Source organism: Protopterus annectens, chromosome 8.part0 (genome assembly GCF_019279795.1).
Source record: "Protopterus annectens isolate FY-2018-M chromosome 8.part0, PAN1.0, whole genome shotgun sequence".
In the NCBI taxonomy this organism is placed as follows: Eukaryota; Metazoa; Chordata; order Ceratodontiformes; family Protopteridae; genus Protopterus; species Protopterus annectens.
In genome coordinates, this window is record NC_056741.1 from 1,917,567,632 (window position 1) to 1,917,584,924 (window position 17,293).

Sequence of the window (17,293 nt, forward strand, 5' to 3'; positions counted from 1 at the left end):
TTTACGTACAGTTTAAATAATGGAGAATTTAGCATTATACATACAATTAAGTAAAATGCTAAATTTCTGTAGAGTATAAAGTAATAGTAGTGAACAGTTAAACTGCCAATATGTTGTCTCCAAGATGAGAAGCCAGAAGTTTATACTTGTATCAAAGTCTTGCATCATGTTTGCTTTGAAATGTTTTTGTGGGGATGTAAATGAAGGTAATTTTAGGGATATGCTGTTTTTTATATAGTTGCTGTGTTATATTTTACACAGATCCTTGGGCGCCAGGATGGAGTGCAGCAGGACTGGGTTATTGATGACTGTATAGGCAATTGGTGGAGACCAAACTTTGAACCCCCACAGGTAAGTTTAAAGGGTCATTATCTCGTTTCTAAAATCAGTTTGTAGAGTATTTTGTTTGCATTTAGTGCTGTGTAAGTCGCATGTTCACACAGAGGCAGGGTTTTCAGAGAAGCTTGTCTAGCACACTGCAGGTCAGATTTCATAAACTTCAGAGGAGGAGGATTATTATGGGAAGTGCTAAGAGTTTACAGTTTGTCCTTTTGTATTTTCCTTTCCCCACCCGTAGGCTGTTAGACTAGTTGAATGATTGGTTTAGCCGCAGCGAGAGGTGCTATCTATTTGCACTCAGGTCTGCAGCCTTTGTAGCAGGGAAATTACATCTTTAGTATGTGCTTGTGTTTGGTAAAAGCTAGTGGAATAATTATTCCAGCCTGGGCAATTGTATTTTGTTTGGTTTTTGTTTCATGCTTGTAGCTACATGCTTTTTTTTCCCTTCACTGGTAATTATTTTTCGTATGGTTAGCAGTAGTGTAACTTATTAGTACATGTACTCATGCAGACATGCATTTATAATAAGTTTCCTGCACTTCACAGGACAGCATTACTTTGGACAGTTGCATCTTGGAAACAAACACATTGAGTTGCAAATGCCCTAATATTCTGGAAGAATAAAATATTCCAGCTTTTCAATAAAAATGTCATACACCTTTGAAATTGTATCTTGTTACTGTACTAAAAGTATTTTCCCACTAGCTGACGGCCTTCAGGAATCGCACAGAAACCGTTTGTGTAAAACTGATTCCATCCTGCTGAATTTCTCTTTTCTTCCCTACATTGTGGTAAACTGTTTGGCATTTTCACACCTTTCCTGAATATTTGACAGCAGTAGAAGTTACACTGGTTACCATTTGAAATTTTCCTGTGTATGTGCATAAGTATGTAATCTAAGTTTATATTCATGTGGTTTTAAAACCACAGCCTTGCTATGTGTTACTGACTAGCTTGCAATTCATGGCATTCTTGAATGTCTGTCAAATTTGTATATGCTGAATATGTGATAATGCTTGTATTTTATTAAAACTTTGTATGCAGTGCACATAATTGTTTTAGTGGTATACTTCACTGTTAATGGAATTCCCATCATTTTTCTCAAACTTGCCTCGTTTGTGACTGAGATGACTGGATGGCTGTCTTGACTTAACCACTTACCGTCTTATCAAGATGGAAGTACATCATTTAAATAAATGTATGTGTTGCGTGTTTATCATGTGTATATATATATATATGTGTGTGTGTATATATATATATATATATATATATATATATATATATATGTATGTATGTTGCTTTGATTGTTTAAAATTTATTAGTAGTATTATTATTTTACAATTGTTAACCGGGTTAGTCCAGCTGAGCATTAGTTCGTTTTCAGTGGAGACCCGAGGACAAAAGCTCCGCAATCAGTATTAACATTTTACATACAGTCAGTAAGAAAATTAGAGAAATAACATTTTACAATAAAATTTTACAGAAAACAGTTTGGTACAAATGTTGGAGATCAAACTGCAAAAAGCATTTACAACAAATCATACAGAAAAGCAGTAGAGTACAATGTCAGAATTCTTGCAAGAAAGACTTTGGTATATCTATCTTTATAGATCCACATATATTTGTGTGTGTGTACACACACACACACACACACACACACACACACACATATATATATATATATATATATATATATATATATATATATATATATAAAATTTTGTGTGCATGTTTTTCCCTATGTAAATCCGTCTCTGTATTTGTGTGCATCTCTGTTTATGGGTACGAATGTACACACACTTGTGGATGTATACATATTTGCATGCAAGCACTCGTGCACTGGCATGCATGAGGTATTTTAACTAAGGTGACCGTATAGCTGCTCCTAACAGCAGCTGTGTCACTGACCCTTTATTGCTAGATGTGAGTGTTCAATCTCGCCGTTTGTTCTTACACACGGGTTCGGAGCCGATCCTCTGCTCCGAGTCGGCCGCATCGCAAAGCTCTGCATCTCAGAGAAGCTCGAGACCAGCCCATATCCCACAATCCTCCCTGCCATTACTCAGATCTAGTTTGCCGCTGCAACAGATCGGATCGAGGAGAGCTCGGACCAGAGAAAAATTTGATAATTTGTTACTTCTTTCAGATAAGCTGCTTACTTTTTTTGCATAAATAAGTTTCTAATACTTAGTATAATATAGAAGTGTGTGTGTGTGTGGTTGTTATTATTATTACAATATTCCTCATTTTATTCTTCAGGCACCTTTTTGTGGTCTACCCTTTTTTCTCGGTGTGGTTTGTATACTGTTTTTGTTATACTTATATAGGTATTTTCTATACACACATATATATATATATAGGAATTAATAGTTATTTTTTCTTGTATCTACCTAGTGAAGTGTTTTTACTTTTAAGTCCTGTCGGAAAAAGAAAAATCCGGCTTTAAGAGATGTCAGTGTGGGCAGAAAATGTCCATCACTGGCAATCGCGCGTCCTGCGTTTGCTATCTTGGCCCTCTCCACCTTCAAGAGGATTGTTCTATATGTCATTCCTTTAGCGGGAGGGTCATGACAGATAGACGCAGGAAGCTTATAGACAGAGAGGATTGTTTAAGCTTGCCTTTAAAGAGGCTTTGGACAAGTCGGATCAGGCTTCTAAATCCTCGAAGGGGTCGAAGATGTCGGAGCCCATGTCATCGGCTCAGAGTTCATCTTCTAAGGTTCGTTCGCCGGTTCCACAGACCTCTGGGCCGAGCGTCAAACGTTTATCTTTCACTGAGCCCCAGATCTTGGAACCGGTGTCGGAGCTGCCGCCACCGTCCATTCTTCGGTCGGTGCCATCTTCGGCTCCTTCGACCCGTTCTTCCAGACCGTTATCTGAGACAGATGTGGATCGTGTCGTGCAGAAACTCATGGAAAACACGGCCCTTTCCAAGTTGATTGCAGTTTCCTCCCAGTTGGTGTTGAAACTAGAAGGCCTTCCCATATCTCCCAACGGGTCCCCCTTCAAGACCCATCCAGATCTCTGAGCCGGGAGAGGATGACCTGATGATAGTGGAGCCCTCTGTGCCGAAACAGTCCATTGCACGATCGACACCATTGACTTCGACTCCTTCGGAACCGGTAGGGGAGTCGCGGAGCCGACTGTCTCTCCTCGGTTCCGGGACCGAGAGTCGTACCGACCTGTCGGTGCCGACTCTCCCTCTCGGGGCCTCGGCGCAGACTGGCTCGGCTCCGTCCTCTGGGTCTGAGCCCACGGCCCCTGGGTCTGGGATGCTCCCATGTTCTTTGGAACAGGGGGAGTCCTCGGCCCGGGGTTCAGGTGCTTTTGACCTTACGAGGAAAGTATTGTCTGCACAGACAACCACTTCATCAGAGGCGTCTTCTCCTTCCCCAAAAGGGCTGCTTTCTGTTTCTGCCCCCACGGTCCATCCAAAGCGTAGAGCCCCATTGCCTCAGCCACCCCCAGAGGGTTCCCCCTGTTCCTTGGAGACCTCACCAGAAGCCCCCTCTGATGAAGTCCCGAGGAAACGGTTGTGCAAGAGGAGGCACATAGATTCCCCACAGGAATCTCTAACATCTGACACCGACTTGGATGAGGCAGAGGGGTCCCCAAAATCACCCTCTGAGGATGTGTCATTTGCAGACATCCTGGAGATCTTGAAACAGAGGGATGATTGGCAATCCCTAGCCCCCACTGAGGATGAGTCGGTGCTGCTGAAGGCTTTTGGGGCTCAACCTTCTACCTCCTGGGTGACTCCGCCCTTCGATGAATTAATGGAATTGATTGCTCGAAGGGCGTGGGAGGCACCTGACACAGTGGAACCAGTCCCTAGAAAACCAAACAAGTTTATCACCGCCCTCCAGGATAAGACTTATCTCACCAAGGGAGTTCCGGTCGACGCTATGGTGGTGGCGGCAGCCACGAAAAAGGAGATGTCTGAGTCTTCCTCATCTGTTCATCCTCCTAATAAGGACTCTAGACAGATACGGGAAGCGCGTTTTTAGTTCAGCGACTTTTTCCATGCGTTCGCTAAACTGTTTGACTCATTTCACATGTCTGCAGAGGGATCTCATCAAGGAGCTGACTGATACTCTCCAGGGTAACACAGATGCTGCTGTTTCAAATAAGGTAACAGCACAACTTAACACCCTTACCTCCATAGTAAACTCATCCATGAGGCTCATCTCGTATGCGGCCGAAGGATCGAGTAGAGCTGCAGCTTCAGCGATTGCTCTTCGAAGACCATCCTGGATGCGGCTGTGCTCCTTTGCGGAAGCCTTCAAGTCTTCCTTTGCCATTGCCCCTTTTGATGGTGCCACACTCTTCGGGCCCAAGGTTAAGGAGACTCTGACTCGGTGTGAGCAAGAGGGAAAGACCCTGTCTGCTGTCGGGGTCCGTTTTTCCACTCCAACTAGACCGTACCCCAAAGGGCAACGAGGCGGGAAAATGTAGTTCCGTAAGAATCGGGGATCTTTCCAAGCCACACAGAGCGATACCCCCTCCAGAGGCAGAGGGGGGGGTAGAAATGGAAGACGCCGCCCCGGCGGCAGAGGGGGTCCGCATAACCAAGGCGACAGGGATACCGTCCCTGGGAAGCCTTTCCAGCAGTCCTGAAGGGAGGCCCGGCTGTCCTGCTCTGGAGGCAGTCGGGGATCGCTTGGCTTTGTACCCACTGGCCTGGCTAAATATTACTTCGGATTCCTGGGTAAAAAGCATTGTAACCAGAGGATACAAAATCTCCTTCACATCAACTCCACCTCTACAAAGAAGGTTTCCAGATGTGCCACCCCATCTGCAAAGCCCAGCAGCTGTAGAAATTTCAAAGCTGCTCAAAAACAGAGTCATCCAACCAGTCCCGGCGGACCAAAGAGAATCCGGAACTTACTCAAGGTTCTTTTTAGTTCCGAAAAAGACAGGGGACTGGAGACCGATCCTAGATCTCGGCAATCTCAACACCTTCGTGAAGAAGAAAAAGTTCCGGATGGTCACGCTTCAGTCGATCCTTCCATTCTTACAGAAGGACGATTGGATGTGCTCTATAGATCTCAAAGACGCGTACTACCACATCAAAATGGCCAGACCATCCAGAGATCACCTGCGCTTCCGGCTGGGAGCCAGTCACTTTCAGTTTCGAGCTCTGCCCTTTGGACTCACCTCAGCCCCCAGGGTATTCACCAAATGCATGGCGGTAGTTGCCTCTCACTTGAGACGACAAGGATTCCAGGTGTTTCCCTATCTGGACGACTGGCTTTTCACCGCCACCACCGAGCGTCGCCTTTTACAAGTCAGAGACTACACAGTCTACCTTTGTTCCCACCTAGGGATTTCGATAAACTTCGAAAAATCTTGCTTATCGCCCTCACAGAGTATTTCATTCATCGGAGCAGACCTAGATACACTATTAACACTGCTAAAGCTCCCTCCAATAAGGGCGTCAACCCTCAAACAGCAGGTGGTTCTTCTACTAGAGAGCAAGAAAACCCCAGCCAAACTGGTGTTGAAAGTTTTGGGACTAATGGCAGCGTTACTAATCGCAGTTCCTATGGGAAGATTACACATGAGGATCCTACAATGGCTGCTTTTCGCGCAGTGGTCATTCCAGCACTTACCCCTAGCGCACGAGATTCTGATAACAGACTCTTGCAGACGGGACCTCTCATGGTGGGTGTACAATCAGGACTTCACTATGGGTCGTCCGTTTGTTCTACCCAGTCCAACGGCCACAATAACCACGGATGCTTCCCTGACAGGGTGGGAGGGCCTATTTCAGGGAAAAACAGTCCAAGGGGAATGGTCCAGCATGGAGTACACTCTACACACAAATGTTCTGGAGCTGAGGGTGGTGGTCCTGACGTTGCAACACTTCCAAGCCCTCTTACCTCTAGGAACAGTAGCAGTTCAGACGGACAAACATGTCTGTGGTCTGGTACATAAACAAGCAAGGAGGAACCAGGTCTTACCCATTATGCAGAGAGGCCATGAGAATTTGGCAATGGGCAAGAGTCCACGGGTGGCTTTCTGATAGCAACGCACATCCCGGGGTCATCCAACGTCATTGCGGACAGGTTGAGCAGAGCCATCCTGTTACCTCACGAGTGGTCCCTCAATCCACAGACTGCGGAAAAGATCTTCCGCAAATGGGGCCAGCCTTGCTGCGATGTATTTGCTTCCCCGTTGAATGCAAAATGCAGAAGCTACTTTGCCCTTCTACCCCCTTCGGGGGATGTCCCCAGGGACGTACTGATACACGATTGGCCCCCGGGTCTCCTATATCCATTTCCACCTACTCCCTTGATTCCCAGATTTCTACAGAAAGCCAGGAACCTGGAAAGGACAATAATACTCATAGCCCCATTCTGGCCTCGGCAGATATGGTTCCCCTTTCTTCGAGCCCATCAAACAGAGGCACCGTGGATTCTGGACCCAGTACCAGATCTACTGACTCATTCGTCGGGAGTTCCTCACCCGTCTCTTCAGTCCCTCAAACTAGCAGCTTGGCTGCTCCGCTGCTCCGCTTCCCTGCCTAGCCAGGTCTGATCTACTTTCCCCGGCAGTTCAACACATTCTGGTTGCTTCTCATAAAGCTTCCACTACAAAACTCTACAGGAGTAAGTGGAAACGCTTTGTGTACTGGGGGTCTAGCCAACACTTAGACCCCCTGGTAGCTCCTCTACATAAAGTATTGGAATTCTTATCTATCCTCTTTCATGAAGGAGCTTCTAAGTTGGCGGCCATATCGAACTTCCATATTGGTGAGGACGGTTCTCCCATTATGTCTCACAGACTTTGTAAGGCCTTTATGAAAGGAACCTTCCATCTTCGACCGCCCATCAGAAAACCTTTCTTTCCATGGAACTTAAATTTGTTACTGTCGCAACTCATGTTGCCACCCTTTGAACCTGCTTCGTCCTGCCTTCTAAAGTTCTTATCGTGGAAGACACTGTTCCTTGTTGCTGTTACTTCAGCTCGAAGAGCGTCAGAGCTGCAAGCATTATCGGTCAGACCACCTTACTTGATTTTCCATCCAGATAGTCTCTTTACGTACAAACCCATCTTTCCTTCCAAAGGTATGTTCATTTACAAATATTAACCAATCCATAGAACTCCCTACCTTCTTCAAGAACCATACTAACAAGTTGGAGTATATGCTTCACAAGTAAGATGTTCACAGACAGTTAAGATTTTATTTGGATAGGACTAAAGCTTACAGGAAGACAGATCAGCTCTTTGTCGCGTTTGCAGACAATAAAAAGGGCATGGCAATTACTAAACGTACATTATCTAAATGGCTTGCTGATTGTATAGCCTTTGTATACTCTAAGTCAAAGCAGTCCTTACCTACCAAACCTAAGGCCCATTCCACCAGATCCGTCTCCACTTCTTTGGCTCATGCAGCTCACTTGCCTTTGGACACTATTTGTGCAGCAGCCACGTGGTCTAAGCCACATACATTCATCACTCATTATAGAGTGGACAAAGTCTCCAAAGACAGGACATCTTTTGGTTACACTGTGCTTAGGAACGTTCTTCCATAAGTCACTCGGGGTGACGGAGCTAGGGACGCTACCCGTGTGTAAGAATAAACGGCGAGATTGAACACTCTCAAAGAAGTTATGTCCTTACCATAACGTTCCATGTGGAGTGTTCATCTCGCCTTTGTTCTTACATTACCTCCCTTCCCCTCCCCACGTGTTTTGGAAGAACGGGCAGGATTAGATTCTGATCGACTTGTCTTAACCCCTTCCGGGGTATATGGTCCTGTGTATCATGGGGTATATGCTTCTACCCTTAGTTATTGCTATGGTGAGAGAGTGTCTCTGAATGCCTTTGAGAGTGTGTAGTTCTTGCACCTGAGGTGTTGGATTTTTGGTCTGGTTTGTTTGCAAACTAGATCTGAGTAATGGCAGGGAGGATTGTGGGATATGGGCTGGTTTCGAGCTTCTCTGAGATGCAGAGTTTTGCGATGTGGCCGACTCGGAGCCGAGGATCGGCTCCGAACCCGTGTGTAAGAACAAAGGCGAGATGAACACTCCACATGGAACGCTATGGTAAGGACATAACTTCTTTTTTTTATAAGTCTGCTCAATTCAAAAGAGTGGCACTGGAAACAGCACCAGTACCAGTGTGGGTACAAATTCATTCACAGTGTCAGTGGACATACAAGAGTAATAGGTAATAAACATCCTCAGTACATGTAATCAGGTGGCTTACAAAAGGGTACTGCAGCAATTTAGAGACATTAAGAAGATGCAAGGTTGTCCAGTTGAATGGCTTATAGCAGTAGAACAATGGGGGGCACACACCCTGCTACTGTAAGAGGCTGAATAAAACAAGTTGAAGGCAGTATTACAACTGGCAAGCTATTAGCTGACTGCACAAAGCCATGGGTGGCAGTCCGAGCCTTATGGGACAAACTCCAAAATATGTCCTCAGTAATACAAGAGGTTGTTTTACTTACCCTGTTATTTATCAGCCCTATGTGGAGCATTTAGCTGATCAGAATAAGAATATTCTGATAATAAATAGAAGCAACCTGTGACTGATCAAGAGGTGAAGAATCATTGTTGGCTCTTGCATCAGGGGCCACAGAATAGAATGTGGTGCAGTGCCTACAACATTACCAAATACGGTGTTTACAATTGGGAAGTCCACTCACGGTTTCATCTTAGACTGGTATTTAATAATGAGCAGATGTTCTTCGTGTTTCACTGTTGCAGTCATCACACTTGGGTTATCTGCCTGCAGGTAGCCCTCAGTCGACCCAAATACCAGAAACTTAGTATTTCTGCGTCAGTTGCTGTCGCTTCAGGACTTGCGTCAGGTCGTCAGAGGTATAAAATAGGCAGCTGACACCATTACACATGTCTGTCTTGCCGAGGAGCCTAAAGCAGAAGCAGTTCGCACAAGTGCTGGTCAGCCTCTACCCAAGTTTTAATTTCCGAATTGAATCATCCTGAAGTCTTCTAAAGCTAAGTACCCCGTTGGGGATCCTTTTTTCTTGCTCTAACCGATGTCAGAAAGTTAACAATTGTCTCGCCTGTGGAAAGCAAATGCCACACCGGAGATTTCCATTCTTACTGCATCACCCGTTTAGACCCAGACCACGACGTACCTTGCTGTCGGTTTTGTGCTTTGTTCAACGCCCAAACTATTCATCATCGGGCCATTATTGTAGCTAAATACTTTTGTTCTCTATCTCCGTATCCCAAAATGACTTTGGTAAGCCATCCGTCTACCGATCTTCAAAAAAAAAAAAAAAAAAAACGTAAGGATAAAGACAGAGACCGCACAGGTCCAAAACTGCTGCCGATGCTTCCGTTGAGCTAGTCGCCAGTTCGCCGGTACTCCAGTGAGGTGCTTTCGTAGCCCCTGATGCCTGCTTCGATGGATTCGCAGGCCACTACCAAGACCAGTTTGGAGTCCGATATGCCACGAGACTCTTTGACTATGGAACCTGTGGATGTCTCTAGCTTGGATGGGTCCGAAGCCGTTGTACAGGCACCGGCTTCCGAGGAAGTTCTTCACATTGTCGATATTCGACACAAACCGACTTCTTTCGCGTCTTCGATTCTTTCTAAAACTACTGAGTTTCTAAGGCCAAGAGTACAAGCTACGCCTAAAAAACAGACCCAAACTCAAGCGCCTGCTTTCTTGCCACAATCTGAAATGCTTTAAAATGGCAGAAGACCTGATCATGCTGATTAGGGGAAGCCAGCCTTCCTCTGCTAAGAGAAAGAGATCTGTCCCCAGCAGCTTTATCTGACCAAGAGTCCGACTCTGAGGTTTCTGAATATGAATACATTGCTTTATCTGCCTATGAGAATTGAGGTTTCTGAATATGAATACATTGCTTTATCTGCCTATGAGAATTCAGATGCAGAGGAATCTATTCCTTCTGCCTCCCTTCCAGAGGATTTTTCTTTTGTTGAAACCTACACACTTTGAGAGAGCATTTCCACTGGGAATGCCAGGATTATCCTCAGTCCAAAAAGAGACTTGTGGAATTTTTAGATTTAACAGCACAGACCCTTAGCTATCTCTCCTGTTCTGGATGTTGTGGATGATGTCTTTATGGAATCCAGTCTAACTCCTGATACTTTACCCCCTTGCTCCTAGAAAACCCGACAGGTGCTATAGAGTACCTGACTCTTCACAAATTTCTTTTCAAAAATCCTACTGCTGACCCAGAGGTCATTTACCAAGGGCCTAAAGGAATTAAAGAAACTACAGCTAAAGAATCCCACCACTTCTGACAGGGATTCCCGAGCTTTAGACAGATGGGATAAAAAAGTATACACCTCTGCAACTCTCACCATTAGAGCATTGAATTGCCAGTTTCATATGCTGAAATACCTGCAACATACTCTGGAACTTAAGCAAAAATTATGTACCTTTCCTGACTGTGCAGAAAATGAATTACAGGAGCTTATGCATTCTGCAAGTGAAGTCACCAAGCATACCCTGCAATGTGGGTTTGATGTCCTAGAAGAATCTTGCAGGGCAGCAGTCACAGGTTCTGTACTTAGAAGGCATGCTTGGCTTAAGGAGCAGACCTTGCCAGACCATGTCAAATCAAAATTAATGGACTCTCCTTTGAACAAAGACAATCTGTTTGCACCAAAGCAGGAGAGGTTTTAAAAAAGTTGGAAGAAAAGGCTAAGCCAATGCAGACAGTCAAAATGTTTTTGCAAGTGCAACCTCCAAGATTCAGCAGGCATTGCCCCTCAAAACATTGGCCCTTTCCAGTCCCCTCAAGGCCATCTCAAACTAGACCCAGGGGAAACAGACCCCCTAGATTACATTCTCGGTATGCAGAGATCTAAGCAATGGAGTACAGTACCTCCACTTCTAACACAGGAGTGCTAAGCCACCCCCTTACGGAAAGAATTCACAATGGCTTCTCAGCTCCACTCCTCTGCCCTATTGCTCCTGCCCCTAGGAGGAAAACTTGCCCACCATGCAAAAATCTGGATGTCCATCACCATTGACCAATGGGTCCTCAACATAGTATCCCATGGGTGAAAATTTTATTTCCACATGCTACCAGCCCCAAAAGGGTTCCCAGACCTTCCTCCAAACCAATGGGCAGAGGCACAAGACCAAGTTCAATCCCTGCTCTCCATAAGGGCAATTCAGCCTGTTCCAGCAGAACAGGCCAAGGTTTTTATTCCAGACTTTTCCTTGTTCCCAGAAAAGAGGGCACCTGGTGCCCAATCTTAGATCTATCCATTCTAAACACCTTCCTGGTGGTACCAAAATTTAAAATGCTCATCCTTCAGCAGCTTCTCCCCTATGCTGTCCAGAGATGCCTGGTTAGCCACCCTAGACCTAAAGGAAGCCTATCTGCACATTGCCATCAGGGACTCATGCAGGAAATATCTGTTTCAGGGCAGGATCTATGCATTATCAGTTCGCTGCACTTCCCTTTGGCGTATCCACTGCTCACAGAGTCTTAAGTCCATGGCTCTAGCCATTGCCTATTGCAGATAGAGAAAGATTCAAATATACCCTTACTTGGACGATTGCCTGATTGAGGTAGACAGGAAAAGCTGTTGCAGCACCTGACATTTGTAAAGGACCACCTAACCTCCCTGGGGTACACTATCACCGAAAATAAATCAAAACTAGTCCCCAGTCAAAAGATTGTATAACTAGGAGCAAGCCTAGACACAACATCCCAGATGGCATTCCTTACTCCAGAAAACAAGCCTATCTGACAGACTGCGTCACTCAAATGGCCACCACTACCCAGATGTTCTTCGTGTTTCACTGTTGCAGTCATTACATTTGGGTAATCTGCTGGCAGGTTGCCCTCAGTCGGCCTGAATAACAAAGTCTTTGGTCCCGAGTCATTTGTGGTCTCTTCTTCCATGACGTCCGGTTGTCAGGGGTATAAAGCATGCAGCCGATGCCATTTTATTCAGTCTTTCTTGCCGTGCAGTGCCCGAAGCAGAATCAGTTCGCAAGTGCTGGTCAGCCGACTCCTGAAATTTTCGCATTCGAGTTTCAGAACCGAAGTCTTCAATTAAAGCTAAGTACCTCGTTGGGGAAACTTTTTCTTGCTCCTTACCGATGTCAGTAAAATTTAATAATTGCATTAATGTGGGAAGCAAATACCTCATAAGGATTTTCATTTGTACTGTATTCCTTGCCTAGGCCCAGATCATAACGTGCCTTGCTGTCGGTTTTGTGCTAGATTTAACCAACGGGGTAGTAAGCGTCTGTATATTTTTGCTTCAAAATATTTTGGATCCAAATTTAATTGCCCTGAAATGTCGTTGGATAACAATCCGACTACCGGAGTACACAAAAAACACAAAGAAAAAGACAGACCGTCTAGGTCCAAAACCGACGACAAAGCTTCTCCTAAGCCAGTCACCAGTTCGCCAGTACTCAGGTGGTTTTGCAGCCCCTAATACCCACTGCTTTTGAATCGCAGGCCTCTACCGAGACCCATGCAGTGTCTGTATGCCATGAGATTCTCAGAGTATTGAACCTGCGGATGTCTCTCCCTTGGATGGGTCCGGAGCCGCTGAGCAGGCACCGGCTTCCGAGGGTGTTTTCAGGCCTCAACATTTTTATATAAAGCAGACGCCAGCTTCAAAAACAAAATCAAAAACAACTTGTAAGTCTAAAAAACTGATGCCACATGCTCAGGCCCCTATGCCTAAAAACAGATGATCAAAATGGCTGAGGACTTAATTACCTTGATCAGGGGTTTCCAACCCCCCCCCCCACTAAGCATAGTAACACAGAAATGGGGGAGTCCGGACATCCATTTGCCTCTCCCCAAAATTATCAACTGGACAAATTCTGCACAGGGACTTATCACAGACCAGCATGGAAAGTGGATGTCCTATCCTTCAGTACGCCTTTCCCCCTCTGCCTCTTCTCTCCAAGGTCTTACTAAAGGTCAGACAGGAAAAAACAAAAATGATCCTTGGAACTTGCCTCACATACCTCATATACCGTCTCAGCAGAACAATCAAATTCTGCGCACTCAGCTCCAAACTCTGTACCTTGCAGCATGGCTGATCATATAATTATTCAAACAACACCTCTCAGTAAATCTGTGATGGATGTCATTTTGGAAGCCAGAAGGCCTAGTACTAGAAAATCTTATACTGATAAATGAAAGAGATTCTGTGCTTGGAACCAAGCACAAGGAACGGACATAGCAAACCCAAATATCCCTCAGATTTTACAATACTTGACTGAGATGCTTGACAAGGGCCTACCCTTCTCTTCAATAAAAATCCATGCCTCTGCCATCTCAGCTCATTACAACATGGATCCTCCTATCTTTTCCCATCCTCTGCTAAAACAGTATCTTAGAGGGGCCAAAAATGTAAGGCCTCCCAGAACATCACCAACTCCTGCATGAGACCTCAATTTTGTGCTGGGAAAACTCACCCCGCCTCCTTTTGAACCAGCAGCCACTGCGGATATAAAGTTTTTATTTTGGAAAACAGCTTTCGTTTTGGCAATCACTTCAGCAAGAAGGGTTTCAGAACTACAGGCTCTCATGTCTGTGGAGCCTTCTATTGCATTTTACCTTGACAGGGTGTCCCTCAGGACCAATCCTTCCTTTATGCCTAAGGTAGTATCCAGTGTGGCTCTTAACCAAACTATTCACCTGCCAACTTTTTACCCAAATCCGCAGAACAAGGGGAAGCGGATTCTGCATTCATTGGACGTACACAGACAACTAAGATTCTACTTAAACAGGACCAAATCTCTAAGAAAGTCTGAGCAACTACTGGTGGCATTTGCTTCAGGATCAGAAGGGAAGGCTATACCAAAGCAGACTATTTCTTAGTGGATAAGCCACTGCATTCGTTTCTGCTACTTGCATCATGGTAAACCTGTACCCAAGGGTATCGGGTCACATTCCACCAGAGCTGCCTCTACCTCAGCAGGCCTTTCTCAGAGGAGTTAGAGTAAGTATCTTTCCTAAAAATATGAGCTGTATAGCAACCATTAATTAGGTCCTTTTTTAAGTCAACATCCAGGTAAGCTATTCTTTCCGTGTGGAAAGTATGTGTGAACTGTAAAAAAAAAAAAAAAAAAAAAAAAAAACTGGTATTGAAGTATGTCACTAGATTGTTAGTTTCCACCTCATCACCCTTAAACAACATAAAGATATCGTTCATGTATCTTGTATAAAAGTGTATTTGGCTTCTAATATCAGGTACATATAAAATAAACATTGCTACGCCGATGGACTCGACAAAGAACCTGAAGGCAATATAATTAGACAACACCATGTCCAAGAGGTCAATGAGCAGAGAAATTAAACTTCTAGGGGCCTCCAGTTCTAGCAGTAAGAGACTGAGCCGTTCCACACCCTCAACGTGTGGGATGGACGTATACAAATCTTAAACGTCTATAGTTAGGAAATTGAAGCCCTCATTAAACTGTAAATCCTGTATACTCCTTAAAAAGGACCATGAGTCCTTGCAGATCTGTTTTTAAAATTTTACATATTTCTGCAAAAAATGGTCAGTGTATGTTAGCATGGTTTTTAAATATTTCTAAATATACTTTTAAAAGGTCTTTTAAGAGTGTTTTCGAACTGATGAGCTATGTTTATATTTATACATACACAAATATATTTATTGCACATATACTTGTTTTACAGGAAGCCGGATTTTTGAAGAAGCATACAATGGGTTAATTATTTCCTGCTTACCTTGGGGGCGGGCTTGTCTTTTGCTTTGAGGAAGTTGATGTGGTTTGAATTTTTATTTACTGCTTGAAACATTCTTGTTGCAACTGTCTGATAAAGTCTCAATAAGGAGATAGTCCCACCAGGGGCTCCAATATCTTAGACCTGGTCATAACCAACATGGGAAATCAATGCTCCATACCTATGGTCACCCCCTCGTTAGTCAGGTCTGACCATAAGCTAATCACCCTTAACATCCACATCCCACCCCCAACCCCCAGTAAAGAAACCACCATAAAAAACTTCTCCAAAGCCAATTTCAGGCTACTCAAGTCAGAAGTGACCAACTTCATGACACCCATGCAGACGGGAACTGAAAGTTCAACTGCTGAATCCTACACTAAGGCACTGTACGAGCACATCCACTCATGCATGAATCGTGCCATCCCAAATAGAACCAAAATGCTCTCATCCAAAATAAGGAAGCCAATCTGGTGGTCCCCTGCCATAAACAAACTTTACAACAAAAGGAAGAAACTTTTGCAGAAAAGAGGAAAATCCCAGGATGCAAAAAACTCCTTTACTAGCCTCAGTAAGAAACTGAGATGCCTCATAAAATCCTCCAAAGCTAGTTACGAAAATAAAATTGCCAAAGATTCCAAAGACAACCACAAAGCATTCCATAACTATGTCAAGAATCTAAATGGCAATGCTCAGATCTGCTCTGAGCTAAAACAGAATGGCATTAAATATACTGATCCGAAGGATATTGCCAATATCCTGGCAGATCGATTCAGTGCCAACTTCACCCCCCTCTCACCCCCTAAATGGCCCATCTCTATCGGAAGATTGCCAAATTCCAGTAATAACGGCCACACGGGTACAAAACGCACTCTCTAAAGCCAAGAATACAGCATCCATGGGACCAGATGACATCCCAGGCTGTGTACTACATGAACTACAATATGAACTGGCACCTCACCTAAGTGTCATGTTTAATCATAGCCTCACCTCAGGTTTCGTGCCCACTGAGTGGCGCAGAGCTACAGTTATCCCAATCCACAAGGGGGGATCCACCTTGGATCCCGGAAACTACCGTCCCATCAGTCTGACAAGCCTCATCTGCAAGGCCATGGAGCATATTATCATGGAAATTATAAACTAAGACATTGGCAACCTTCAAACACTGGACCCCACCCAGTTTGGGTTTGTGAAGGGCCGATCTTGTCTCCTGAACCTGATTGACTTCTTTGAATCGGTCTCCAGAGCCATGGGCGAGGGTAAGGTGGTCCACACAGCCTATCTAGACCTTGCCAAGGCTTTGACACCATCCCCCACTCTGGAATCATAGATAAACTTACTAAGTTGGGCATTAATCCCTATGTCACCCAATGGGTTGCTAAATGGCTTACTGATAGAACCCACACTGTAAAAGTAGCCGACTCCAAATCCAGCTCCAGACAAGTGACAAGTGGAGTACCTCAGGGTTCATTCCTGGGGTCGCTCTTGTTTGGCATCTACTTCTCTGAAGTACAGGTCAATACTAAGGGACTCTGGCTAACAAAGTGTGCAGATGACTGCAAACTGGGAGCCATTATTGAATCCCCAAATGATGTGGATACTCTACAAAAGGGCCTTACAGAAACAGATGCTTGGTGCCAGAGCCATGGGCTCAAGCTCAATGCCAAGAAATGTATTGTTATCCCCTTTGGGAAAAAACATGTATCCATGAATTACCATATAGGTGGCAGTACACTAAACACAGAAAGTGTGATAAGAGACTTAGGGACACAAGTGGACAGTGGTCTCACCTTCGATAACCACATCGCCACAACAGTCAGGAAATCCTATGTGGCACACCTCATCACGAAGGGCTTTTCATCCAGAAAAAAGGAGGTCATTGTCCCACTGTACTCATCCCTCATCCCTCATTAGACCCATTATAGAATACAACGCCCCATTTGGTATGTACCTCTCAAGACATCTGCAACAACTGGAAAGGCCTCAGAAATACCTCACTAAAAGAATCACAGGCCTAAAGCAGATGCCCTACACTGACCGCCTTAAAAAACTCCAGCTATACTCTGTCGCATATCGTCTACTCAGAGGCGATCTCTGCTTAACATACAAGGCCATGTCAAACCCAGAGCTGTTGGACATGCTACACAAAGAAATCCCAATCCCTCAGAGCTACACGCTCCAGGGATCTAAACCTTGTCATCACAATAAACAAAACATGCTGGAGGGATAGGTTCCTGACCCAGAGACTCCCCAGACTCTGGA

The 17,293-nt window shown here is 44.7% G+C and overlaps 1 protein-coding gene across 1 annotated transcript in view; it reads left to right on the forward strand.

Annotated features, from left to right (window-relative positions):
* The window catches only part of NUDT21 (nudix hydrolase 21), a 704,082-nt gene that overhangs the window by 390,766 nt on the left and 296,023 nt on the right, over positions 1-17,293 (forward strand). The window contains exon 4 of the mRNA XM_044081417.1: positions 262-351. Coding sequence (XP_043937352.1) covers positions 262-351 — 90 coding nt within the window. The remainder of the gene's footprint in view (positions 1-261; positions 352-17,293) is intronic.